The sequence below is a fragment of the Bombus pyrosoma genome, linkage group LG2, assembly GCF_014825855.1.
Source record: "Bombus pyrosoma isolate SC7728 linkage group LG2, ASM1482585v1, whole genome shotgun sequence".
Lineage (NCBI taxonomy): Eukaryota > Metazoa > Arthropoda > Insecta > Hymenoptera > Apidae > Bombus > Bombus pyrosoma.
Window position 1 is genome coordinate 8,284,312 of NC_057771.1, and position 27,030 is coordinate 8,311,341.

The window sequence follows — 27,030 nt, forward strand, 5'->3', positions numbered from 1 at the left end:
GATAAATTTTGCCGTAATTTCATCTAGAGTACAAATGAGATACCCCCACTTTCGATGGTAGAACATCCAATATAACGAAATAGCTTTGGCAAGGATAGAAACACGAGCTACGCGCGTGACTTTCACTTGTTGCACCCAAGAGTACAACCACAGAAATGCATAAATGAATCACCAATTTTAACGATAGCGTTTCATTTATTCTTTTTTGTATGTTTTTTTTATGTATTGTGTAGATATATTACAGGATATATGAATGATGTTAAAATTATATTCATCTCTTGACAAATACCAGTGATGTTTGTATTTTTTTAATAACATAATAAAAAATATCATAAGCGTTATATATATTTATATATCTATACATTTCCTAATTGCATTTTCTTTACTCCTACATTTTGCTTCGGTATAGCCACGGAATGAAACGAGATTTTTTCTCAGTTCTTCATACGTAATAAATCTGGGAATGAAACATGTACCGTGAATGTTGTTCTCGTTTGTTTACAGTACATCTCCGCGAACCAACCGCGATTAAATTCTTATCACATTTTTGAGACAGAACACATTGTATCTGGATAGTACAAAGGTGAATTAATTGCCGACGCATTTCGGCCATGCCAAACCTCCACAAGATATCGACACAATAACGTATATGACAACCTACGAGATTCACACAAAATTGTTTGTATTAAATGGAATATTTTGCATTAAATCAAATCGTACATAGTATCGATTACTTACGATTAAAATAACTCCAACAATAACGTAAATTTTTACGTTCTTCCAAAATAACGAACGTGCTAAATTTCTACTGGTTTTTCTGAATGTAACCGACTAAAAATATACGAAAACATTATTTTTTTGCATATCCTTTGCGGTATCTTTTAATTTTACTTACATTCGTAGATAAATTTTCAGTCTTGTTTACAAGAAGTTCTAAGCGTTCTCCACGCATCGCAACATTATCAATATTTTTACTCATTATATCTTTCAATTCATCCAGATCACCGAGAACGCTATCAAGAACATCGACTTTGTGACTAGACTCATTGTAATGTTTCTAAACAAAAAAATATAAATGTGAAAATGTTAGAAAATACATTTCAGATATATTTATATTTCTTACCATTGTACTAGCTAAAGTTCTAGCAAAATCTGTATTCATCGCGTAGGGAATTGCAGCTTGCGCGTCTTGGCCATATGCAGCCAAGAATCTTCCTTTAATTTCTGCCAGGTATAAAAATGCTTTGGATTTTTGGTAATCCTGTAACATAAAAATGTTTGACACTAATGAATTATGTCAAACAATGCTTGATTACTTTTAGATTACTTACATCATCTGTGATGCACATATAAATAATGTTATCTTCACAGATGTAATGAAAAAGATATTGTCCTTGTGAATATGTAACCTTGTCATTTTCAGCTTTTTTTGCCAGAATGCTCTCTGTTACTTCATCAAAGTTTCCAGTACAAGAAGCATATTTTGCCAATACCGTTGATCCTCGAGCCACCACGGTATATAAAATTGGCATGATGAATGCTGGAATAAAGTAAAGATTAATATTTAATTAGTTTATAGTCTCTCTTGTTTAAACTTTCATAAGCAAAGAATGGATCTATTAAGTAAACAATAAAATTCTGTTTGTAACTGAATTTCCTTATCTGTTATGAAGCTGATTAATACTTAAAATAACGAAGTTTACAGAAGGTGTTGCCATAACAGCATGTAAAGTAAGAAGAACATTCTAATATTCTCAAGAAAGCAAAATAATTGCAAGATTTACGGAACAACAATGGAAAAGATTAATAAATCATAAAGTAAGACGTCATAATTTCTAACCTCCAAAGACAACGAAATGCCTTATAAATTCATTGTTTACGTTCAAAATTCAACAAACGCTGTCAGAACAAATAAGAAATAAAATGACGTCGTAGTAACCGACATGTGAATTTATCAAGATCAACTATTATTTTCGTGACCTACCTCAATTATTAGGATGGCACGAATTGAGAAGTGATTGTGCACTTTGTTCGATGTTAACCTGAAAATTTCTACTGTTCTCCTTCCTGAGATCGTTTTTATAAGTAACTTAATTGATCAACGAATTGTGACTTCATGAGAATTGTCCTATGATCCATCAGCATACGTCAACAACGTCCGAGATTATCAGTAACACATGACAGTTGATCATTGTCAGTGTGTATTTCGCTGACACGCGCACTGCTTGTGGCGCGAAATTTAAAATAGCTTATTTTTCTGCTCTGTTTTCTTCGCGGAGAGAAAGCAATATTTTCATCTGTAAAGATAATCTCAAATAATTCAGTATTACAATTAAAAATGTTTAAAACGTCTGAATCTGAATTATATTTTAAAACACTTTCCTAAAGCTCTTATCTTTAGGCCGTGAAAGATAGGAAAGAAAGAAAACTTCTCGAGTACATTAAAAATCCAAGCATTCCTTACTCGAAATTCGCAATTCGCACTCTGGTTTATAACCTAATTACATTATCTTTATCGCTATCAGGAATCAAAATCACTCATTATCTAGAAAAAGAAATCACTGAAGAATTTACTTGTCAACAATATCTCCTACAAAATTAATCACAGTTTTTGCCAATTCTTTAAATATATGATCTGTTCTCTTGCATCATGCTTGAACTTCGCTCCAAAAACTAGAGGCGACACGGAACATGCGTGTTCGGCCTCGAAGGGTCCTGGTTAGTTCGGGAAGCGCATGTCAGTAGCGACGCTAAATTACGTGGTGTGCCAGTTTTCTGGATTTCCTAGCTGCGTGCAGATCGATAGCTCCCCACATGTGGCCGCATACCGACCAGTATACCGACGTTGCTTACTACAATGGAGAAGGGAGTTAACAGAACGTAAGACTGGATAGATAACGGTATATTCGTCGAGAGGAAGAGACGCGTGCACGCGGAGTCTACAGCAGTTCTGTGCGAATCGGCAGACACGCAACTACCTTCAGAGCTTTGGTGATCAGTATATACGATTGCCGCTGTTCCGTCGATAGTTCGCTCTACGGCCTCTGCGACATTAGCCATGATTCTAGGTAAATATATCACGTTATCAGTAACCTTATCGTGCATTAATGAACTTCACATTAACGCTTTTCCATAGTATTAGACTTCAGAACTTTTTGCAAGTCTTCATCATCAGATTCTTTCGTCACGTGCTGTTCATTATTCACAAACTTGTTCGTATGAAGTTCAGTGAAGCTTAATTAACTGATGTTTACTGATAGTAGATTACTGATAATAACTAGTTTTCTTCCTCGACTTTAATTCTGAATTGGTTTCGTGGAAAAAGCGATAGAATCGCAAGGTGCGAGGGGACGGGAGCCAATTCCAGGGAAAACTTCTTAGATCATGTTTCATCGTAATTTTCTTGGGTGTCGCAGTTCTGCTGTCCTTTTACGTTTGTTGTACAACGTTGTTTGTTACGTTGTTTGCACTGTTTCATGTGTATATTTGGAGAAGGTTATCGAAATATTTTTTTACTGATATAATATCCAACACATAAGCTTATCTCAAAGATATGTTATTTTTCGGAGAAATTTTACATGTTCGTCGCTGCATCATGTATTTATCACGCATTTATAGCAGAAGATATGACTAGCGCGCAATATTCACAATTTAAACTTATTATTGTTATTTTCGTGATTGGTCGTGTATCGGAGAGCAACGCCCGTGATATCGATTTCAGCAAAAGGGTCCATTGTCTCCCCATGCGATTTCCCCTCTACAAAACCAGTAAATCAATAACATCGAAAGAAATATCAGATTATGGTAATACCACGTGTAAAATACAAATTAAATAATCTACAAAATTAGAAGATTTGTCGTTATCTAAGCACAAATATCCCACTTTAAGCTATAATAAATCTATTTATTCGTTTCATTATGTTGTTATGTAATAGCACTGGAATATCTATTACGTTGATTCACTGCTAGCACTGATAGTTACAGTAAACGATGTAACGCATAACGTCTCTCTTAATTTATTCTTGCGTTCGATGAACATTCGTCAAAAAATATCAAAGTTCGAAAGAAAATCTGAGACTGCGAATGTTTACGCATTTATGGAAAATTTAAATATGCAAACATTCATCAAATACATATTATATGTAAAGATATAAAACATATCCAAAACAGAGTATTCGTTCAGCGAGTAAAACACGTCTCTACCTCTCCTATGATTGCGTTCATAAAAATACAAATTTGTATAAAAATCTGCTATCTGGTCATTAGGAACACCTATAAGAATGACTGAAAAGGCAAATGCGACGATCTATGCACATCTTCGAAAGCGCACAGTTCTTCGGTTTCCGTAGCCTACTTTCCCGCGTATCAACGATACGGGACATTTTAGCATGGACAAATTGTGCAAGTTGTCTAATACGAGTATACACCTGCTGTCGCAACATTCCGTTACGTTGTTCCGATTTCTCGCTATTTAGAAGATGTCATTTCGAATTGCGATCAAGAAACGGGTCTACATTATAACGCAATTTCATCTGTTTCCGGTCGGCTGAGAAGAATGCCGGCTACTGTTCGTTCGAATATGTACCGTTAAGCGCGCCATAAACTAAACATTAACGTTCAATTTGCATCGTTGGAGATTGCTTCTTATAAAATTCTATAGAATGCAAATAAAACGGAAGCTTGTCGTGAACGTTCCGTTGGAAGATCTTCAGTCCGTTGATCACAGTAGTGCGTCTAATTTATTTCACCGGTATTCTTGGCGATCTCCAGTATAATTTCAGGTTTCACGCCATTAAAATATTTATTATACAAGCCAAGATCAGCAAAGGACTCGAGAAAGGTACACATACAAAATTTCAGGCTCTGTTTGCCACAAGTTTAGATGGTGACGACAGGTTCGCATATTATCGGGGCTCATATACATTTCAGGCTCGTATACTATTCAGCAACGACAGTCTCCCCTTTGGAATCTTCCTTTGTTTCTCTCTGAAACCATTACTTCGTCGGTGTTTTGCATTGCAAATAACTTGACTTCTCATTCGCACGGATGTTCCCTCACTGAAACACAAAATTCAAAGTGTTATAAAAATGTACAAAAGAAGAGAAAACGAAAATTGGCTCTTTCAGCGAATAATCGAGACAATGTATATGCTCGGTATCTCTACAGTAGAGCTGTGTTTATCCAAACGAAATTTTAGTTAGTAGCCGGTTAACTGGAACTTCTGCTGGTTGAATTTATTTATCTGAACGTGACCTTCTACTATGTGAACTCTAATTACGTAAACTGTTTGCCCTCGATTATTCCAGACAAGTGGAATTCTACTATAAGTCAAATTTAACCACCATGCGATCTTTATTTATCTTTTGTTATCTGGACGTTTGATCGCGGCTGCGAGTCGACGATTCTGCAACGGACCGTTTTGCATGGTCACATAACCGTAGAGAATTAATGTTGCTGAATGTTTTGCGAGCAGACAGGACACGGCTGACATACGTATCCGCAGCCGTTGTTGGCGCCGGCACGGTAGTCGTCTTCTTTTGGTGGTGGTGGACAAAAAGGCAAAAGGATAGACCACCCTCAGAATGGCGAAAGGTTGGCGAATTGAGCGACCTGTTCGTGTATCCGGTTAAGTCGCTCGGCCTTGTTCGAGTGAACTCAATGGAGTGCACGAAATTGGGCCTGAAATCTGGCTGGCTTAGGGACCGAACTTTGATGGTCATCGACTTGAATGGACACTTCGTTACTGCCAGACAGTGGCCAAAGATGGTTCAGGTAAGAGATTCAGAATTAACCAATAATATAGTATCTTGCATCTGGATCGACGGTTGTATGTAAATATATGGAAGAAGATATATTGTCTGTTAGCCATTTGACTCGCATCGCATCTATTAAAAACACCGAGACAAGATTTTCTGGCATAGACTGTCTTGCATTTTGATTAAATTTAGTTCCAACGGTCGGGATGCAAGGAAACACCTTACCCTTAATTATATTTACTTCACCAATTGTCCTAACTTTGTTTGTCATTTATTTTTATTTCAATATTTGCTTCAAGATCGAGTATTAGGTATTTTGAGGGAACGAAGCCTATGAAAATCAGAGACACTCCATAAAATCTATTCTTAGACGATGATAACACCTCGATAGCACCTTCCGAGCATCTAATTATGTCAGCTACTTGGTAAATTATCTAATTTGATTAGTGTATATCAGCGTATCAACGTACAAGGAGCAATGTTTTATCTTTATAACGAGACGCGTGTTCAACTCGTAGCTGATAACGAAACTGCAATGTGGGATCGTTGTGGAAGCTAAGTACGTGGTAATTAGAAATGGATCGATGCGCGATAATAAAGGCAATTTCTTCTGATCTTTCTCATCTCTCGATATGTATATTCTTCACGAGTCGTTAAGTTTAGTTTGCACGGTCCTGGCACGGATCCGGTTGGGTTTCTTCCTTGAGCTCGAAGAAGCGAACCATCATTTCTTCAACACAACTTTGTAAGGAAACGGGATACTTTTATAATCAGGATTAACGATCCGTTTTATTGTCGCGAAGATTCGCGAAATTAACTGTTGGAATCCGACGCGAGTAATTAATTTACCATACGGCGGTATTTTCCTATCGTACGTTGCCTCGTTTAGTTAGTCTCTTCCGCTGCGATCGAACAGCGTCTTGTACCTTCGATTCCATGGAAATGTCTTTCATCTCGGAATCTCGATATTTCTGATTAAAAAAATTTCGAATCGCTTCCTTAAATCATTGACAGTGTAACGAAATAACAAAAAATTCAGAATGAATGATTTAAAAATTAATTATCTCTTCGGTCTCAAGATTTCGCTTATCTCAGCTATCAGATACGGAAAACACATACTTTCAACTTCTTACAAGAAATAAGTATTAGTAATTGCGTTGTTGCGGAAACTTTTTGGTACCAGAATATCCAAAGTAAATTATTCGTTGTGATATTCAGAGGATGAAAAGTATCTTTATTTTATATTATTTCTATTATAAACATCCACAGTTTGATCGTTACATTTAGAATGTAAAATTTATAATTATCGTTAAGGAGACGATTATCAATAAAATAATGAGCTGAATCTGTGGGTTTCAGGTGATACCTAGCATCTCTGGATCGATTCTCACATTGTCCGCTCCGGGAATGATGTCTACGTCTATCGATTTGTCGCAACTCCAAGGCAAAGGATTTCGCGTCGCGGTCTGGGGTCAACCTGTATCTGCCTGCGATTGTGGCGAAGAATCTGCCAGATGGTTATCTCGCTTTCTTCTTCAAGAGGACACTGGGTTCAGATTGGTTTACTATCCTTTAGATTATCCAACAAGAGAGATCAGGACGAGAGGCAAGATTTTTTCAGTAACAAGTGACGATACTGTAAGTTTTGATTCAGACACAGTCATCGTTGAGAATTACTAAGGTTTTACAATCGAATAGTTTATTCATCGCATTAGTAAATGATTTATTTATTAAATAGGGTGCCTATCCAGATGCCACTAGCTATTGTTTAATAAACGAAAGTTCAGTGACTGACTTGAATAGTCGACTAGAAGATCCAGTCACGCCAGATCGGTTTCGGCCAAATTTCGTGGTTAAGGGCGCCAACCCTTACGAGGAGGACACTTGGGGTTGGATAAAGATAGGTGATAACATTTTCAAGTCTGTTATGCCTTGTACGAGATGTATCCTAACTACCGTCGATTCCGAAACTGGTACAAAACATCCGAAGGCTGAGCCTTTGAAGACTCTGAAGAGGTTTGCCTTTATAAATAACATTTATCTATCTTAAATTTACTAATAATCAAGTAATTTAACTAATAAACAAGATACACTAGATTTAGTCGATTTACTAGACGAGTAACACATCTAAAAAGTTTTGAGATATTTGCAACAAATCAATGCGTAAGTGAGCCACTTTCTGAGATAGTTTTCCAAAACATGAAAAATATATCTTTCCTAGTTGTATCACTCTGCTAGCAAATCCGAATCATTTTTCTATTTTTCCATCGTCATTAATCGTCAACAAATCTCTAAAGTTTGAAGAAAAATAATTGTTATTTATATGCGTGATTTCTTTTCTTCAATCTTTTTGGCTAGAGATTTTATTAAGACATTAAAAGCGTTTTAATTTGTTGATACAATAGCATGATTCAGAGCTAAAAATTGAGAGGTTGCAGTAGGTTTAGGACACCTATATTCATAATTATGTTGTTGTAACACATTGGCTGCCGCAGCGAGTTTTATGTTTTCTTTTGAGAGTAGCAACAAATTGAAATATATTACATTTAATTTTTACAAAATATTATATTGTATTTGCGCACTTTCTTCTGAATCCTATCTAACAATAGATCATCCACACTGTTGAATATTTTTTCGTCCATGAAATTTGTCATGTTCTAATCATTCTATAGAATCTAGTAACGTGGTTCACCGATAACTATCATGACAGCCAACGCGTTAAGGGTCATGCTCTTTTTCATTCGGATAAAAATTAATTTTATTTATTAATAATAAATTAAGACGTATATATTTGTCACAGTTACAGACAAATAATGGATCCAAATGTTCGCCCGCTAGTTGGCGAGAGTCCAGTGATGGGAATTCACCTGGGATTGAGAAGTCCCAATGGCACCATCCGAATAGGGGATCCAGTTTACGTCAGCGTGCCTAAGGAGCAACCGATATTGATATCACCTCCCTAGCTACACCGATGGGCTTCGTGCGAAGACGAAATTTTCGTCTACAAGGAAGCCACGAGATCTCTGAAGGAGGAGACTTTGTTAAAGAATTTAACAAACAGAGAAAACGCATAGCATCGAGCCTAAAATCGCGTCTCTGATCGTTGAACAGGGCCTAAAAAGTTAGAACGGACATTGTTTCTTCAAACAAATTGCTATTTTCTCGATTAGAGAATGATTTAAATGACGCGATAGTCGCGTGATAACAATAATTCAAACCGTTTTGCCAAGTGTATTCTTCGCTTTAAAGTTGAAGCGTTCATCGCCTGAGATAATTTGCGAAGAGAATCGATGGTTCTCAAATATCGTATTTTTGCTAGATGTTGATCATGAATCAATGAGGATAATAAACGTGCTGGGAGACGTGTTTGTTATTTGCTCATATTTGTATCGAGTATATTGTTGCGAGGAATAAACGAGTTGCAAGGGAATGTAAACTTTAAATTTACAGGAGAGGGTTGCTACATTTTCAAGAATGTGCTAGCTTTATGATAATAATATTTATTTATTTACACTACAAAACAACAGGGACGATTTACAGTAAAAGGGATAACTCGTCCAACTCGAAGATCGAAATACATTTTTACGAGTATTACTCGACAATGACCATTTTCTTATCCCGCCTACTCTAGGTCAATCTGAGAGAAGAGAGTGGCATCGTTTTATCTCGTATGCGGCAATGGTGGAGTGAATCTCAAACTATGCTCAGTTTTGTACAGGGGCCATGGAATTCCTTTAGTTTACCGGATGGTCACCGGAATCGCCGCAGCGGGTTGGCAGCCCTCGGAGGAGCAACGGACAAGGAAACGCGGGCCGTTGAACGGGGAGAAACTTTCTTTACGTGTAAATCGATCAGATCAGAAAGAAACAATGCTTGGCACAGTTGTATTTCGAAAACAGTTATATACACAGCTCACATGAGATTCTACTCGGACTTGCGTTATTTTTTCTTATAAAATTACACAAAAAAATATATTTATAAGTAATAAAATATTTTAGATTTTAAATAGAGCTATATAGAAAAATGACCGACTCAAAAAAATGTTGAATTCCATTCGTGTAAATTATATATCATATCGACGAAAGTTCGAGCGCAGCGAATCTCGGTAACGTGAACTTCCTAATCGCTAGTAAGAAGAATAATATACCGCGTATAATATAAACAGAGAAAGTATTAAAGGGAAAAGGAGAGCGTTGGAGGATGTGAGACAGAAAACGAAAAGTAGGAGGCGAGAGAATCGAAGCAAGATAGACGGAGGACAGAGACAGTTCGATGTATGAACTCAAAGTCGCGCGATTACGCTATTTAATTTGACGAGAACAATTCAGTAGTATCAACGAGAGACTTCGGATCTCGGGGACAAGGGGGCAACGCTGGTTACGTTGCCAACGTCGTACCCGTGTTCCAGCTTGACAATCACGGCTCGAGAATGGCTCTCACGTGGCTCTCGAGCGTTTCAGGACCATCGGAATTTTTCTCTTATACTTGGACACCCTTTCGCTGTCGCGTTTCGTCCAACTTTAGATGACGGAAGTGATCAGTCTCGCCTTGAAGTTGACGATGCGTTCGCTCGTCGCTGCCAGGCGCTGAAAACATAAATAGTTTCGGTTACATTTTATTGCTTAATAATCAGCTATACACATATACGCACACATACACACACACACACACACACACACACATATATATATATAGACATTCTTTACATGATAAATTAGAAAGAAGAAAAAGAAATTTCAGAAGAAGAAATCATCCAGACTATAAGATACGAGTTTCTAAATCATTTGCGCGAATCCTTTTTCTCCAATTCTCTTTCTGTAAGACAAAATCCTACGATTTTCCGCTTACAAATGTTCGCAACGCTTTCGAGCAGGCGCGTTAAAACTCTACTTTCGACGTTTCTTATTCACGCGACCGCGGTTTCACCGTAACGTAGTAAAGAAACGATCATCGATCGAAGATCATTCACACGGACGGTGCAACATGTGTTCGTTCGTTGTTCCGCCACGTGACTGGAGCTTGCAACGGAATTTCCGATTTAGCAAGTTGCCGTGCAAGCATACAAATTCCGAGCGATGTACGAACCGTGAACGCTTTCAGGCGCTTGCACGCGCGACGAAGGTTGAGCATAATAAGCGCGATTAACTTTAATAACGCTCGAGCTGGTGATACTGTATATCCGTCTGTTCGTGCTGTTGCTTTCTCTGGTTTGTCGCATTGTAAACGCTATATCGCCGCTACGCCATAATAAAGACATGGTCTGTCAATTACACGCGAAACGAGTGGAGAAAAACGCGAAATATAGCTGCGACTGGCCGGTGGTTTTGTTCTCACAGGAATTCCTACGCGTGTTCTTTTTCGGCCGCTTTCTTCCCGCTCGAATTCCAAACGAAACGCGTAGAAAAATCTAGTCACTGTCCGTTGCGTTTCCTCTTCACGCTTGGTAATAGTAAGACCGATCAATTAGCCGAGCATCTCGAGCATTGCACGGAGACAACGATCTTTCGAAATTGGAATAGTTTTTGCGGAACCATATCGTGAGAGAACCAACGAAACGTACATAAGCTGTAGAGATCTCGAAGTGAGATCATCTGCCCCTAACGAACTACTTCCCCATGGTTCTTTCGTCGATCGGTTTCGCTTTCCTTGAAAATTCACGACGCGCGAGAGTGAAACGCGTGAACTTCGACGAGTGACCGCGGTGATCGGTGTATTTATCTCAGTACGGTGTTACAAATTGTAATTGAAGCTTATCATATAGGATATGATATCGGAGATAAAGTAGACACGATTTCAGGTGTCAGGATAAACGAACTGTTAGAGATCTGAGGAAGTAAGAATCTGAGTAGTTGGCGAGGACCGTGCGAAGAAGTTTTTAATACAGAGTATTAAACATAAACGGGATCTCAACGATGTTTTATACTGTATATTAAAATATATAATGTATATTTGCACCAGTCCCCTCGTTTCTTAATTTATCCAAATATTAATTAATATTCTTAGTTCTATTGCTGCTAATGTAGAGCCTTAAGGGGATCCAGAGATTCAAGGTACCAGTCCATGTGAATTCTCGATGACGTGACGTATGATATTAGGTATGTCATTGCCTGATTTCTGAACAAACAACGTGATTTGTTTGATTTATCATTTCGACAAAATTGCTCAACCACGATATTGCTTTTACAACTTTATGAACGTAAATAGCTACCTAGGTACTATTGCAATATTATTAAACAGTTGTTTAATTATTTTCTACTCATTAAAATGGTATTCTTACCATTGTACGATCGCGAATATTCTGAATTAAGTTAAGGAACGAATTGCACGCGAGAATTGAGCACGTCGATAGAGGAATCGCGTCATCGATAGGTCGTTAGAGGCCGAAGGATCTACCAAGATCTCGATCGCAGGAGCCGTTCAGTCGCACTCCTGGCAATATCGCGTGCCAGGAGCTACGTAGCAGTTGCTTGCATAAGTCAGCCGGCAAATGGACGAGCTATTTCATAGAGAAAGTCGCTTACATTTTTGCTTTCCATCGATCCGGACGGGGGATGCTTGCGTAATCGCCCGGTTTTGTATCTGGAACGACAACGCGTCACGCTTGCGCGAGTTTCGGCAAAATCTTGGGCGCGAAAGATCGGTCCACGTCGAATTTAGAATTTCTCTTATAAAAAATTGCGAAAGTATAAAATTCTAGACTCTCTCGCGGTTCTTTTTAGATTCTTTTTAGATTGACATATATTAATAATTAATTTAACGCATAAATTAATATGGCTTTATTAGAAATAATAAATAGCGAAGAAAAGCTGGTTGAATATTGAACGAGAATAGGCGAACTCTAATTGTGCGTCGTTCTTCAATTTAGAATCGCTCATGGTTAATTGATATGTCTGTATCGGCTAAATGCTGCTATCATGATCGCGACTAAATCGTTATATTTATTCGAAAAAAGAAGAAATTCGTACGTTGACATTAACGAATCGGCGAGGATATTGTAGTTTCACTTTCGAATAAATTGGTTATATAAAACGATGCAAGAGGATAGTTAATTTACAAGGCAGAATTCGAAATAGTTTTAAAAAAAGACTACGAATAATCCAAACAGGTTAATGGCTATTTGTTGGAAACCCGTCACGGTGACTACACGGAAAATCCCGAGCAAAGTTATAACGCGTTTGGTTCGCCGACGTGTCCTAAACTCGGTCGGTCAACCCCTTTCCACATGTACATTTCGCTTCGTATCTGCTTCGTTAAACATAATCAATTTCTAGTCATAAAGATCGACCGGCAGTTGCCGCAACGCGATCAAGTCGCTGAGTTTCCATTCATGTCGGTAAATTGCTTATAGAGAAACTGTCTTTTTGAAACGCTTCTTTACGATCAGAAGAAGATATTGAAGCAATTTGCAAATTGAAGTTTTCTCATTCCTTTGATCGCCGGCTGTATTGTGAGCTATGCGATATAGAATTTCATATTTCTTCATCGTTTCTCTTTCCATTGCCTTTATGCTTCCGTTCCTTGGATCACTTTCTTTTAATATACATTATCAAGATGTTAATTAGACGTTTTGATATTGTTGGAGATTTTAGAATTCTGAAATAATTGCATTGATAAGGCATAGAAATTATTTCAGTGCCTTTACGTTGAATCGATTACAAATCCACTTTACATTTCAAATAATATATAATAAATGAAAGGATGAATGAAACAATAAATTGAAGAAACATTTTGAGATTTTAATGAAACTATTCTAACTATTAGAATTGTCTAATAATTCTAAAACATTTAATAAATACGATCGCGTCATTTTCGCCTTTCAACTGAAAGCAAGACAAGTAACGCTAATCGATATATAAATAATAAGGCATAATCGATAAATAAATAATAAATTTATCCAACGAAGGCAATGCATCGATTTCTGCATTTCTTCGTACTATTTGCTATTTACCGCCTCACCCATTTTTATCATATAGCAATGAAGATTACTCACAAGAATGAGATCCTGCACGAGGTTCGAAATTCCTCTGTTCACTATGACGAAGAACCTGGTAACGGGTCCTGGAATTGCTTCCTGAGGCTCCTCTCCGGCCTTTCCAGCCGAACCGTCGCCTCCGCTTCCAGCTACCAGCTGAAAATAATCAAGCCACGTGTTAGCCTAATTCCCATCGCAACAGAGATTTTCTCAGAAAGATCACCAGAAGAGGTGAATGATAGAGACAAGTTGCGTAGATCGTACATTGTCATCGATCATCGCGTAAATCGTTGTCATTCGTTTTTTATTTTCTAAATAGAGAGATAGTTGCGGTGTGTAGCAGGTCCACGTCCAGCTTCAGCGCTCCCGATACTACGGTGCTTTTACATCCTGAATCCTACTTGCGGCTACGATCCATCGATCTTGCTGCTACGATCCTTACGTGCGCTTCTTCGGCTCGTGACATTGTTTCGGATATCGTTATAGGATGTCCATACGCTTAGGATATCGTTTTATTCGTATTTTTGCAAGTGACAATATACTTTCGCGAGATAACTTGGAAATCTCGAGATTTCAAAGTTTCGTGACACTGTCGCATTATGGACAACCTAAAGGTGCATCGAAACTAGAAACATATTTACAAGGACCCAAAAAGACAATACGACGTTACAGTGATAATTACAGACAGCATGACGCACATACTTACTTTGATGCTCGGTCGTTAAGAAAACGTACGTCACGCACCGTGCTATCAATTTACAGTACTACTATTTAGAAGAATTCGTGTACGAGGCCAGACGACTCGGCTGTGTATAAGAATCTCATTCAGTCAGAGATTCGAAACGAAAAGAAGCGAAATTATTGGACAACGCGAAACGGAATCGTCTGGCTGCGCGTTGCTTTTGGTGCGTCCCAGTAGCAAGGAACGAGCTACGGCTACGACGCTAACAATGTACAACGTATGAATGTGCAATGAACGAGTACGAGATCACAACAACGAGAGAATCGGCAATCGATCAATGGCTGCCCTGAGGTTCCGAGGAAATCGGCCGGGATGTCCATCAGCCAGTTGCTTCGCCGAAAGTCTTTAGTCGCTGGTTGTCGGTGTCGCGTCGGGACCGTTGGTCGGGTGGAACAATTGGATAAAAGATGAGTTGGACGTGACGGACCGAAGGATTTACAAGGTCGCTGAATACTTGTCCAGAATCGGAGAATAGGATCGATATACGTGGAGGTTACAGTTAGTAGGAAGATATGACGATAATCGGTGTTACGTGGCGTTCGAAGGACTGAAAGTTGTCACATTGAAACAATTCTTCCGACGAATACATGCGATGGCTTACGAAAGTATTTAAACATTTCGAAATATTTGTACGTACATGTGTAACATTTTGAAATTTTATTTTATTATACCGTATTACCAATTTTCTTTAACTAAACATATATACATATATCTGCGCTAAATGTCTTGTAACTTCTATTGTACATTTTCAGATTTGTTTCCGATTTTACCAATGTGATAATGTCAGTCGTGTCTCGTTAAAATGTTGGTGAAATTTCAAAATGTTTCATATAAAACACGCAATATACATGCACATAAAAATACAGTCATGAACCATTGTATATGGAAACTAAATCGCAGATCTTCCATGTCGTTGTTGAAATTATCTTTAAAGAATGCCAAAAATATTCTTTCAGTCGGTCGAGATGGGAATACAGGACGAATGTAAACAGGGTTTTGGTTAGTGACAACGATGATGCATTACATCTAAGACTCTACGCTAGGACTATGAGAAAATCGATGAACGTTGCGCGAATTATGCTCCAGGCTTCTGAAATTATTCGCGCGATGGATGTTGCTCAAAAGGGTGGACGATCGAATTAAATATCCTGGTGCACAATCCACGTACGATCGTGGCTAAGGGAAATCGACGAAGAAGGCACGACGAAACACGGGGAAGGCAAGCTAATGAAGAGCGAAGAAAGGACAGACAGACCACACGAACGATGTTCGAATAATTAAGTAAACGGAAGACGAAGGATAAACAAAAGAACACGCGGTACGAGTAACAGGTGATCGTTAGTCACGTGCGAGGAGTACATGCTGATCAAACATAGTTGCATGCTTCGCTTTGGTGTACAGAGGATTGGATGCTGTTAAATATGCGGTTCGTTGCTTGTAAACGTGCAAAGTACTTCTTGCGAGATAGATGCAAATATTAGATATTTGATGCACCGGAGAACAATATTGTTATTGCAAAGCAATATTACCTCGAGTTGAAACTCCTTACATCGTAACATTCATATTTGTATAACAAACGGAAAGCCATCTTTTCGAAAGAAATACATCTTGAAGAGGTGCGTTACCATAAAAGACCTTGCTCGAGAATTAACGTGTTAGAGAAAGGAAAGTGTCATCCACCAAGCGCCATTGGCAAAGAGAAACAGACAGTGAGTTAAAGTCAGAGCAAACAGAAAGCCGACCAGGTTCCCATAGGCCAACATTCAGCGAAACCACTGAAAATCGTCATTAAGAAACCTGTGGTATCCGTTCACCGAGTGGACAAGTGAAATTCAGAAGAGAGATAAAGAGATTGAGAGAGAGAGAGAGAGAGAGAGAGAGAGAACAGACAGACAGACAGACAGAGAGAAGTGCAGTAGGCAGTGTCCGTTCGGCTCTGCTCGGAAGGATTAGCGTACCGGTGGTAGGTTGCCGGCTCCTGACGCGGCCGGTGCGCTGGTCGAGGATCCCGCCGTGGTCGAGGAACCAGCTGGAGCGGCAGCAGGGGCGGCACCTTGGGGAATCGGGCCCAAGTCCCGAGAGGCGCTTAAACCGAGCCCTAGGCTCTGCGTACCTGCCACCACGCGGTACACCGTGCCCGCCGCTCTTGCCGCCCCGTCGGCCGCTTGCTAAACGAGAACAGAGACGAGAACTTTCGTTTACTGATCCGCTCCTCGGGAGAACGCCTGTCTATTTAGTCATTCTTTTCTGTTCTTTTCTTTGTTTCGGTCATGATCGTCGCGTGTCGTATCGACAACAAGCGATTTTTCTCCTTCCGCTTCACGATAGTGGATTAGTATTCGTCGTCGATGAAGTGGATGTCCTGCAAAGCGGCTGAAATTGTTTTTAACGACTGACGAGACGAGTATTTTTCTTGCTATTTGTCTTTGGTCAATACGACGATTCTGCGTTTATTCTAGTTCGTTTCGGTCATTTTGTTTCGGGTCCATTGGTTTCTTGGGCATTGCTTTTCTCCAGATTGTTTATCGCGTGAAGAGTGGAGCATCAGAATAGAATAGTATAACGAAACAGATTTCCCAGAACGTTGTAAGAAAATGTGAAATGTTTCAATCCGATATTTCGTATCGTACTTTCAAGGAAACGAACGGTAGTTTTTCGATACCATAAAAGGAGGTCGATCTATCGACTAGTTACAAACAGCCGCGTGTATTACTCAGGATCGCGTAAGTTCTCCATTAGCGATTGCGAACATTGGTGGCCTTTGGTAACAAAGAATCACGCACGCGAGATAAGATAAGCAGCCAAAGACGGCGAGGGAAAGCTTTAACGCTACTTGAAGTCGCCAATTCGACGCAGTTACTTGTATCTTTATAAACGCGATTTAGAGAATGGAAGCTAAACAGAAATTTGTTTTAAATATCGCAACGTAACTTTTCCAAGCGTGTTCAATTTGAATTTCCAAGGAACGAAAAATCAGGAATATGATTTGAAAATCGAAATTATCAGCTGTTTAAGCAATCGTGATTTCCAAATAATTTCATAATTAAACGTTTCTGGTCTCTCGAACGCGACGCAAAAGATAGGGTCACGTATTTCTTGTTCTAGCGCGTTTCTTGTGACGTGTTAAATCTTCTGTCTTTTTTTTCTCATTTTATGGAGCATGAGCCTGGAGGACGTTTTCGTCTCGTCTCTAATCATCCACGAGGTTAGGTCGCGCCTAGGTCGGAAACCTTGGAATAGTAACCAAGCGACACAGCTGGGCAATTCGGTCGTGGACTTTCACCGGTATCAAAGTAGGCGCCCTTGCCTGTGTCCCCCTGCACGCTGCTTATTTGAATATTAATTCTACCAATTTCTGCCGTACTATTTTCGATCTTTATGTTTTTGACGCAAATCTATACCTTTTCTTATACAAAACCTTTTTTTTTTTTTTATCCAACTATACATTCAATTCAAATATCGTGCATTGAATTGTTTGACGTCTAATAAGAGCAGTAAATTGTACGATGATTGGAAATATCGAGATTAATCGACACGGTACTATCCATCGAATGTTTCAATAATTATTCGACTTAATTATTATTGCAGTGAACTAGGTAGTGTAATATGACTTGGAAAATAATTATTTCTTAATCTTCAAGGATTCTGATACGTGGTACTTTCTACTTCTTCTGGAAAATAATTATTAATAATTCCTAGGCTGCAGATTTGTATGCGTTTATACAGAAATTCGCAGAAAAATTGTACTTAATACACGCAAATGATTTTTTTTTCTTTTTTTTTCTTAAATGGATGTTGCGAGTCTCCTTAGATTCCGTTGCTTTACTCGTACCCATACAAATATAAATTTGCATAAAAGCCCTCGATCTAATACGTTAATAGAATAATTACGTTACATATTACCACACGTAAGATACGACAGTTTGCCGGAGTTTCTCACATGCTACACTGCGAATGGTTTAATCGTTTCAGAGGATTAGTCTGTTCGAATCTTAGTGCCATCAAATGGACAAAATCCTCAGCTACGTTTATCGATTAAACATCGCCTATGAATCACAAAAATTCATGACAATAATCAAGATCCACAGAATGTAAACTTCCACTTTTCACTCGATACTGAAGAGACGCAGTGGAACAGGAAACGCTTTCTTTATTACGAAAAACTCACCCTGATTATATCAAAGACGAAGTTGCCAGAGCTGCTACTGGAGCCGCCCAGACCAGAGAGGAACCTTTTGTTTCTGTTCTCGTCATCTTCAGTCTCTACCTCTTCGAGAGGCGTCAGTGGTGGTGCTGCATCGTTGCTGCCCTGTTCATCAGCGAATTGTACTTTGACCTCGTTGTTTTGCGACTCGGCTGCTACTTCGTTTACCTTGTACTCCGCTTCCGGGTTTATATTCTGTGAAATAAAAGGTTTACGGTCAATCATCTTGAGTATGTTTGAAAACGAGTGACCGATCGATCGCTAAGGAAACTCGAATGGGCATTAATCGTGAATTATTATACAGTCAAGGACTGCAAGAGTGCGTTTAAATCGTTGGATAATCAACGTGAACTGTTTATGAACACTGGTGTATCGTAAAATCAAGTTCGTTAACGATCGACCGGCCTTTAGGGAGAAAAAACACGGCTTATTCAGATCGAAGGAGACGAAGCGTATGACGCGCGATCTCGCGATGTCTCGTGATCGGGATGCGCATCAGTTCAGCGATCGATGGCTGAATGACGACTATACTCTGCAAGCAACGTAGAGAAATATGCAATGGATCACGAGAAAACTCCTCGAAAGAACTGTCTTTCTTGGTCATTTAACATAGAAAGCTGTATTGTATACATTACATAGAACATTTTATGACTTCATTAACACCGTAATGAGACACGATTGTCATGACTATATTGGAAATATTTGAAATCAATGCGAGAATGTGTATTACGTACAGAGGTTATAAGACATTTATGCAAACATTTAGTAAATGTGTACTGCATGAATAGAAATAGTGGTATGGACGGAGAAGTAACGAAAAGTGATGTAGTTGCAACCACTGTTTCTTCGATTTACTTTAGAATTTTCTTTCGTGAGCAATTGCGTAATATAGTATATGTGTGTAGAGCAATCATATAATAGCGCAATCGAGCCCAAACTTCTGATTATTGTATTAGAACGACGACTTTTAACGAGAAGTTTGAATTTATCGAAGATCACCAAAGAGAGCATTATATGCTACGTTTTTCTATACTATTTGAAGTTCTCTAACTTATGAATTGCAGATTTTCTCCGGCTCTGAATTCTCTTATGCTGATTTCAGTCAACGATGCAGCAAAAACGCACAAATATCGAATAATAAAACATCGCTGGATGATATTTATAACAACATAACACTACTAAGAAGCTAAACACAATATGATAAAACAAACGGGAATCTAATAATCATTTATCATCATCCATCATTGCGGAATACAAACTGTTAACTCGAACGTTGTTTCCTTCCAGCTAATTCTATTTAGCATAGCTGTTATGCGACGATCGGGAAATTAATTGTAAATTAACGCGAGTGCAAATTGATTTTTTTCCAATGATCGGCAAAAAAGGGATGAAGGCAGAAAATAGCGATTAATGTTCAACGAAAACACCAGAAAAAGTGCCCTCTTTATAAGAAAATACCTTGCCTCGAGACGAATATGAAGAATCAGAGGATAACGATGTCAAGAGAAATAAGTAGAAGACAGAATGAAGAGAAACACAACGCAAACAGATAGACAAGCGAATAATAGAAAACGATACGAATGGTATACACACGCAAACACACACAGAGAAAGAGTTATATAGTTAGCAGACAGTAGAGAAACTTGGTAGACAAATTATTGTTTCCCGCAGCAGTCCCAATTGCGCGGTGATCGTCCTTGCCGGATAAATCGATTACTCTTCGTTCAGGTTCATTGACCTCCAACGTGTTACCGATCTCGCCACCATTGTACAGTCACGCGACCGTGGAGGCAACCTCGTTCATCCTGTCGTCCTGATTGATAGGGGTCGTCTGGCTGGCTTTAGCGCTCGACGTACTGGCTGGCGCTCCCGTGTCTGTGTCCTCGTCTGGCGGGAACGTCGGCAAGGATACCGATACCTTGGAATTGCCTGCGTTGTCCTCCTCGTCGTCGAAGAAGGGCGACTCAGCGGTCGCTGTCGAGCCACCGCTCGACGAGCTTCCGGAGTTCGAGTTACCGTTATTCTGAATCAAACTGCGAAGAACGGTCGGGCCGAGTATTCGGATGATTTCCGCGACAATCGAGTTCACCTTTTTTTCGATCATCTAGAAAATAACAGCTCTTAGCTGACCTTTTTTTATCAATCCTGTTTTCGAATATCGCTCATTCCCATTCACGAGGAAATTTTCTGTCTTTTCGTGTCCGTGATGCGAGAGTCGTAACGTAGCTCCTGATGGTAATATTATCGCGCGACTTAATCGAATTCGTTTCATTGAAATTCGTGTTCGTTATAAATGGTTACGTCGAGCATTGGTTCTTTTTAATCGTTCGGCCAACTGTTATTATTGTCGTATTTGCGTCGTCGAAACGTACGTCGATGGAATTGCTTTTTGAGCAACGTTATTGTTGAATTAATGTTCCAGTATTCGTTGACGGAGCACGATATTAGGATTCGTCGTCGGCCTTTGGTGCAGTCGAGAACGTTACAACGGGTAGTAAGCGAACGTGTCAAATGGCGATAAATGATGTTGCCGAACTAGTAGCTGGTTCGACGAAGGTGGTAAAGTGGAAATAGCAAACAGTTGCAACGATCGTGTTTTCCACGGTGAAATTTGGCTCGAGAAGGACGTACGCGGATCGAATTCGTTCCGATAGAAACTTTCAATTTTCATTCGATATCTTATCTTAATTCATGAAGTTAATTGAATAAACGAACACGTAGTTGCGCAATCTATAGACAGAATGCACAGGAAACGAGGAAACTCTCCGTGAATCATGAATCGAACGTGCAACTTTCTTAGGAGGAATGCCGATTCACTGCGAACAATTTCTCCTCGACTTTAAACCGACACGGTATTACTAATGAAACGTTTTCGTTGACGATATAATTTCTTAATTACCCGTTAATGCGAGAAAGCGGCGATTTGAACAACATAGGACGTCCAAGGTCCTATTTCGATTGATTAAGTCCGATACAAAAAATACCGAGCGTCTACGAGGGAAGGGGAAACTTGGTACATAAATCGGTCCTGGCCGTCTGCAGGATTTGACTGCGCAGTATTCAGCAGCTGCTCACCTGAGAGGCATCGGGAAACAGTTCTCGCAGGATACCGATCGTCCGTTTGTTCCTTAGAGCGGCCTCGTTGTCGGCTTCGGCCATCACCAGCCGATTCAGTGCCTGAAAAAAGTTTCCCTGTTGTCCCTACAAAGTATTTTCAATGTCTGGAAATTCTCGTTTCATATATTACTCTTCCTCTCATGCATCCGCCTCCGGGATTTTCATTACCACCTTTTAGTTATTCTTCCTGTATGCGTGATTGTTTCTTCTGTAATCGCGTAAAATATTATCCACAGAGATAAGAAACTACCGGCGAAATATAGCGGCACCTGATCAGAGTGCTCGTCTGGAAGATAGTCGAGAACGTGGAAGAGCGTTAAGATAATATCGTTGCGCAATGTTCACTACGAATAGCATAAGAGAGACATAAACTCTAAACGAGGATTTCGTTCGATGCGTTCAACGTTTGCTCCGGAACGATAATTTACAAACTACAAAATTGAACGAGAACGCGTGCGGATCGTTCTACGAACGGAGAATTGAGTAAAGTTTAGGCGAGAGAAAATAGTGGAACTGTAACGTTGCGCACGACAATCGCTCGAAGAGAATTGCAGCGTTTAACGACGTGATTGCGCATTATTACGTATTACTGCATTAGTGTCGCTACAATTTTCTGTTACGATATACGAAGCTTTTTATGATTTATGACCTCCCTAGTTGTAAACGACGCTTCTTGTTCGCACAAGACAATTTAAATAGATCGGCGGTGAGATGAAAAAGTAAACTCGTTTATAAATAATGTCGTTGGGTTTTGTAACAACCCGGACAAAGTCATCGACGGATTAATCGAACCGTTCTGACACTTGGACGGTCTCAAAAGTTGCTCAACCTGATTACTATGGTTCACTTTCCCCTATACCGCGCTCACGTTCGACTCGCTGTTACGATATTTGTCCCTGCGTGTTGTCCACAAGCCTACTAGTCTCTGCTTCCGACATAGCCTCACCAATAACGAATTCATTTTACAATTTCCTGTAGATATCCGAGTAAATCGCAAGTTTTTCTAAAATTGAACAGCCGTTTTGTTCGAAGCAAACAGCTGAACGAAATTAGAACGAGTGCCGTAATAGGAGATCGCGCTTATTCTCGCGTTGAAGTCTCCAAAACTAGCGGTAGTCGACTTAAGATATCCGTTACAATTTCTCTTGTGCTTCGTACAACATTTCACTGAAGATTACGAAGATAATACATATAACAGGAACAATTTCGACGACTACCTGACTTTCATGCTATTTAGTAGTTATTAGTTATTAACATGTTAATAGTGTAGTTCAATATAATATACAAGTTAGAAAGAGCTAATACCTAAAATATGATAACTGATACTTTTGAGAAATCGATGTATTTTATGCAATTATTTTTCAAGAACATCTCATAAACAAATTCAGGTAATGTCTAATTAGTTGTTACATTTTAAAATTGCTGCCATATAGAAAACAGGAAATATGACTTATCGCGTCTTTCCTCTGCACCTTTAAATTTGGAGCTTTCGTAATTCAACTACAATCGACAAATCCCACAAACAACAATGATACCTGGCAATAAAAATATTTCAAGCTAAAAAAACAACTAATACGAAAATAAAGAGATTCGGAAACCACTGTCAAGCACGATATAACGAGAGATAGATAGAGAGAGAGAGAGAGAGAGAGAGAGAACACGTGCACGTGAACGCGTGTACGTTTACGCGCGCGCTTTCCATCGGGCACCGATCAAGCGAAGAAAGTGTCCGGTGTAACTCTGGAAGTGTTCGCGGCCAGTGAAAGTGTCGAACCGAAGAAGAGAGTCGACCAGACGTTCTGACTTTTCGTTGGACCGTATATTTCATTGCTCGATACTAAAACGATACTTGCCCACATGCCTAACTCGTCACGCTAAAAAAAAAAAAAAAAACAATTCCACGAAAATCATTTAATCTCCTCCGATTATGACGCACGAGTTTTCCCTACGATTTTCTGTTTCCAACAAAACGTGTTTCTTAACGGAGATGTCTACGCCTGTCTTCATTGGGAAAATGACTACGATAGAAACTTCGTTGCAGGAAAGAAGGAAGACATTTATTTGCATAAACTACTACGTTAACGATTCGGCAGTCGTTAAAATGCAATGACGGTAAATAAAAATCCTAACAACCAATCGTGCCTCCATTAGACATGTTAATGTTACGAGTAAATGTGATTCGACGTTGTTAAATGGAAATCAAACACATCGTCTTAAGTCCGAGGATTCCACGTGACGTGGATGAGACATTAGAAACACGAGTGTTGCGCGTTTTCTTTGCGAGCCTTTATTCGCGCGAGGTCGTAGCACTCGATCGGAGTGAAAGAGGTTCCGTCGAAAGTGAAACATCATCTGCGATCACCGAATCGATCGACTCGGTCCAACGATCAACCGGCGATTTAGCCGGACGTCGAAATCCTGGCGAGAACTTTCGCAACGAACGACACTGCACGTTTCCTTCGTTGGTTATCTCGACGATTAAACGGCCGTTGCCTGTCGCGAATTTCGCGCACGGAAACCACGCTTTCTCCGATTCCAGCGTTCTTCCGAGATAACGAAGATCGTTTCAAGGATAGACGGATGGCGTCCAGTCGGCCCAGTGACACAGAGAAATCGATCGTAACGCTAGTTACGCAATCTCTGAATCGAATACAACTAGCTGCGAATCCTTTCGGACATCGGACGGAATTCTCTAAAATACTTTTCTGCGTTAAATATACGAAATATAAAAATACGGTGCAGAAGATTGAGGTGAATTGAATGAATTATCAGAGAACAGAATTTAATACGTTTTCCTATAGCAAAGAGGAAGCTATCTATATAGTTTGGAAGTTTCCTCATTTTTGGTGGAATACACGTTTGGCGTTGAAAAGTTCAAAAACTAAGTACTAAGAACCGGATTGCAGAAATGTCTGTGAAATTATCGTACGTTGTCGCAGGCAAATGAAAACGAAGCCTCCGACGACATTTGGTGTGAACGTTTTCAACCGACTTACCTCGGATTGCAGACGATCTCTATCAGAAAGTGGATTTGAACCCACCAAAGTCACGCACAGTGCTGTTGCCAAAATCACGACGAGTTTCATTTTGCTTGGTTGGGAATTTGAATATCTGCAAAGGAAAAGAGTATGATATAATTTTCGTGGCTAAAAGGTTCCTTGTTGGTTCTTATAAAATATTTCACCGCGGAAATGTTTGGCAACTTTAATTGTTTATCGAAACGTGAGCATTGCGAAATACGTATCACTTTGTGTTTAGGAATATAATATTGTTTTATCTGGAATCTAAAATATTATTTTATATCTGCGCCTGTTTCCTGGATAATCGACCAGCATGATGGACCGGAAACGTTTTGAAAGGATCCTGGGGAAAAAGATGAGAAGGTGAAGGAGTCTCGACGATGTTGCAGGAGTGGGGAGCAATGGCTCTCCTTTCTCGAGTGTGGATACGTTCGAAACTATCACTTTCGACCGAATGAAAGTGGAGAATGCCGCTGGCAAAAACGACGCCAAGATTCTTGAGGAAAGATGGTCTGAAGCGTTTCGTTCATTTTTATAAAAATGAATCATCGCGATTGTTATTGCTTGTTGTTCGTTTTTACCATGTCGAATCGTTGCAAATCGTAACGAAATAGAAGAATTTTGAATATTTCAACGTGAACTGATAATATGCATTTCTTTCCGACGTAATTATCAAGAAGTATCGAAAAATAAGTGCTTATCGGAATATTTGAATTTCTTTTTGTAACATCATTTAACATCGTTTTCATTCGTTCTATAAAATTTAATTGCAAGTTCAGATGCACATGTCGCTCGACTTGCCTTCAAACGAATCTGTAATTACGATAGCGAAACTGTCGGAATATAATGCTGACCACACATCGAGTTAATATAGATTCAGTACACATGTCGTCCCAACCGATGGTGATGGAGCAACAGTGCGCATTCGAGGCCAAATATTAGCAAATTTCATTAATAATTCGCGAGCATAATCGAAAGCAGGCTCCAACTATGTTTGGAATAGAGAGTAGTGAGACTTTCTTTTTAATTGATAAAAATTGCAATGAAGTAATTCAACTAGCTACCAAACATTTCGTCGATTTGACAAAGTCAATAGGTCGAACCGACGTGTGCAGAGTCACGTGGGTTCCGCGAAATGATCAAGCGTCACAGGTCGATAAAAACCGGATTTTCCTTCAGTTGGACCAGTAGCTGGTCTTACGAATTTCGATTTTTTCCTCGAGCTCGTTGTGTCCGGTGAGAACCACTTCACGAAAATCTTCACTCTGATAATTCTTTGTGCCCGCTTCGTATACGGGAGCCTCTTTCGAACTCGAGGAAGAAGCTCGAAATTGGAAATGCTATGCACCTATGGGAACCTATCGAGATTCTACGAGAACTAGTATCTTGCGAACTGTTTTGCAAACGTTAAAAATGTTGTATCGAGACGTACGACCAAACTGAGTAAGAAAAATTGAACTATCTTTGTACGGTCGAATTTCCAAAATACTCGATAGTTTCCTGAACACAGAGCTCGTGTCACGTGGACTAACGTAATTATAGAACGCTGGAATAAAATGCACGATATCGCGATCGAATACGTGTTCCATACGAAGGAACTCACCACACACCGATTCGTTATGACACGGTAGAACTTTTAAACTGTCCGCTTGTAAAAGAGACCCAAATGGAGCTCTCCGTGGCTCCTGCTCTCTTCGGCTTTTCTGTAACTGTCTGTGTAACGGAGGTTAGTGAGCGGCTTTTATTAGAAGGAGGGGCCTATCGCCACCTCCACGCTACACTTCAGTCTCCGTCCTCTCTGTTTCTCTTTCTTTTCTGGTTGCCTCGCGCGATTCTGAAGAAGGGATCACCGTAGAATGTAAGATGTAAGTAGCTACGGCCGATGAAAGATCCTCGATGCGACCGTGAAGATGTGCGGAGCGGAAGTATCAAGTGGATTGTTGTTGTGCATCGATGTATCCCTAAGGGCAATTGATAACAACGAAGATAACGAGTAAACGTGTTAACATAGGAATTTATATCCGTGATTAGTAAAATATACTTTCGTTTGACTCTAGGAATATTTCGAAATTTCTGGGCATAATTTGGAGTCTTTAGACCTTTGAACTCTTGAGTCTTTGAATTCTTGAATCTTTGAATTTCTAAAGTTTTCAACGAATTCCTGTTATGGAAGTGGAATGTTCCTGGAAGTTAATTATAATTTTCAACGATGAACGAT

At 39.4% G+C, this 27,030-nt stretch overlaps 3 protein-coding genes across 7 annotated transcripts; 1 reads left to right on the forward strand and 2 right to left on the reverse strand.

Annotated features, from left to right (window-relative positions):
- Window positions 1–278: 278 nt before the first annotated feature.
- Window positions 279–2,305, reverse strand: LOC122577676 (vesicle-associated membrane protein 7). Its single transcript, XM_043749135.1, has 6 exons — window positions 1,985–2,305; window positions 1,332–1,540; window positions 1,124–1,261; window positions 896–1,057; window positions 739–831; window positions 279–657 (listed from the first exon to the last, which is right to left on the reverse strand). Exons 2-6 carry the CDS (start codon window positions 1,530–1,532, stop codon window positions 589–591), a joined length of 663 nt encoding a protein of 220 aa, XP_043605070.1. The 5' UTR covers window positions 1,533–1,540; window positions 1,985–2,305; the 3' UTR covers window positions 279–588.
- A 303-nt stretch (window positions 2,306–2,608) lies between these two features.
- Window positions 2,609–9,187, forward strand: LOC122577674 (mitochondrial amidoxime-reducing component 1). The gene is made up of 5 exons (XM_043749128.1): window positions 2,609–3,068; window positions 5,475–5,773; window positions 7,117–7,395; window positions 7,496–7,773; window positions 8,558–9,187. The coding sequence occupies exons 1-5, from the start codon at window positions 3,059–3,061 to the stop codon at window positions 8,718–8,720; spliced, it is 1,029 nt and encodes a 342-aa protein (XP_043605063.1). The 5' UTR covers window positions 2,609–3,058; the 3' UTR covers window positions 8,721–9,187.
- A 50-nt stretch (window positions 9,188–9,237) lies between these two features.
- Window positions 9,238–26,570, reverse strand: LOC122577675. 5 transcript variants are annotated; one of them, XM_043749129.1, is made up of 7 exons: window positions 26,416–26,570; window positions 24,789–24,903; window positions 21,751–21,852; window positions 18,640–18,870; window positions 16,430–16,639; window positions 13,748–13,885; window positions 9,238–10,343 (listed from the first exon to the last, which is right to left on the reverse strand). In XM_043749129.1, exons 2-7 carry the CDS (start codon window positions 24,876–24,878, stop codon window positions 10,278–10,280), a joined length of 837 nt encoding a protein of 278 aa, XP_043605064.1. In that variant the 5' UTR covers window positions 24,879–24,903; window positions 26,416–26,570; the 3' UTR covers window positions 9,238–10,277. The 5 variants fall into 5 exon arrangements, with proteins under 5 accessions (XP_043605064.1, XP_043605065.1, XP_043605066.1 ...); XM_043749130.1 differs by having other exon boundaries at window positions 26,423–26,542; XM_043749131.1 differs by lacking the exon at window positions 21,751–21,852.
- Between the last annotated feature and the right edge of the window lie 460 nt (window positions 26,571–27,030).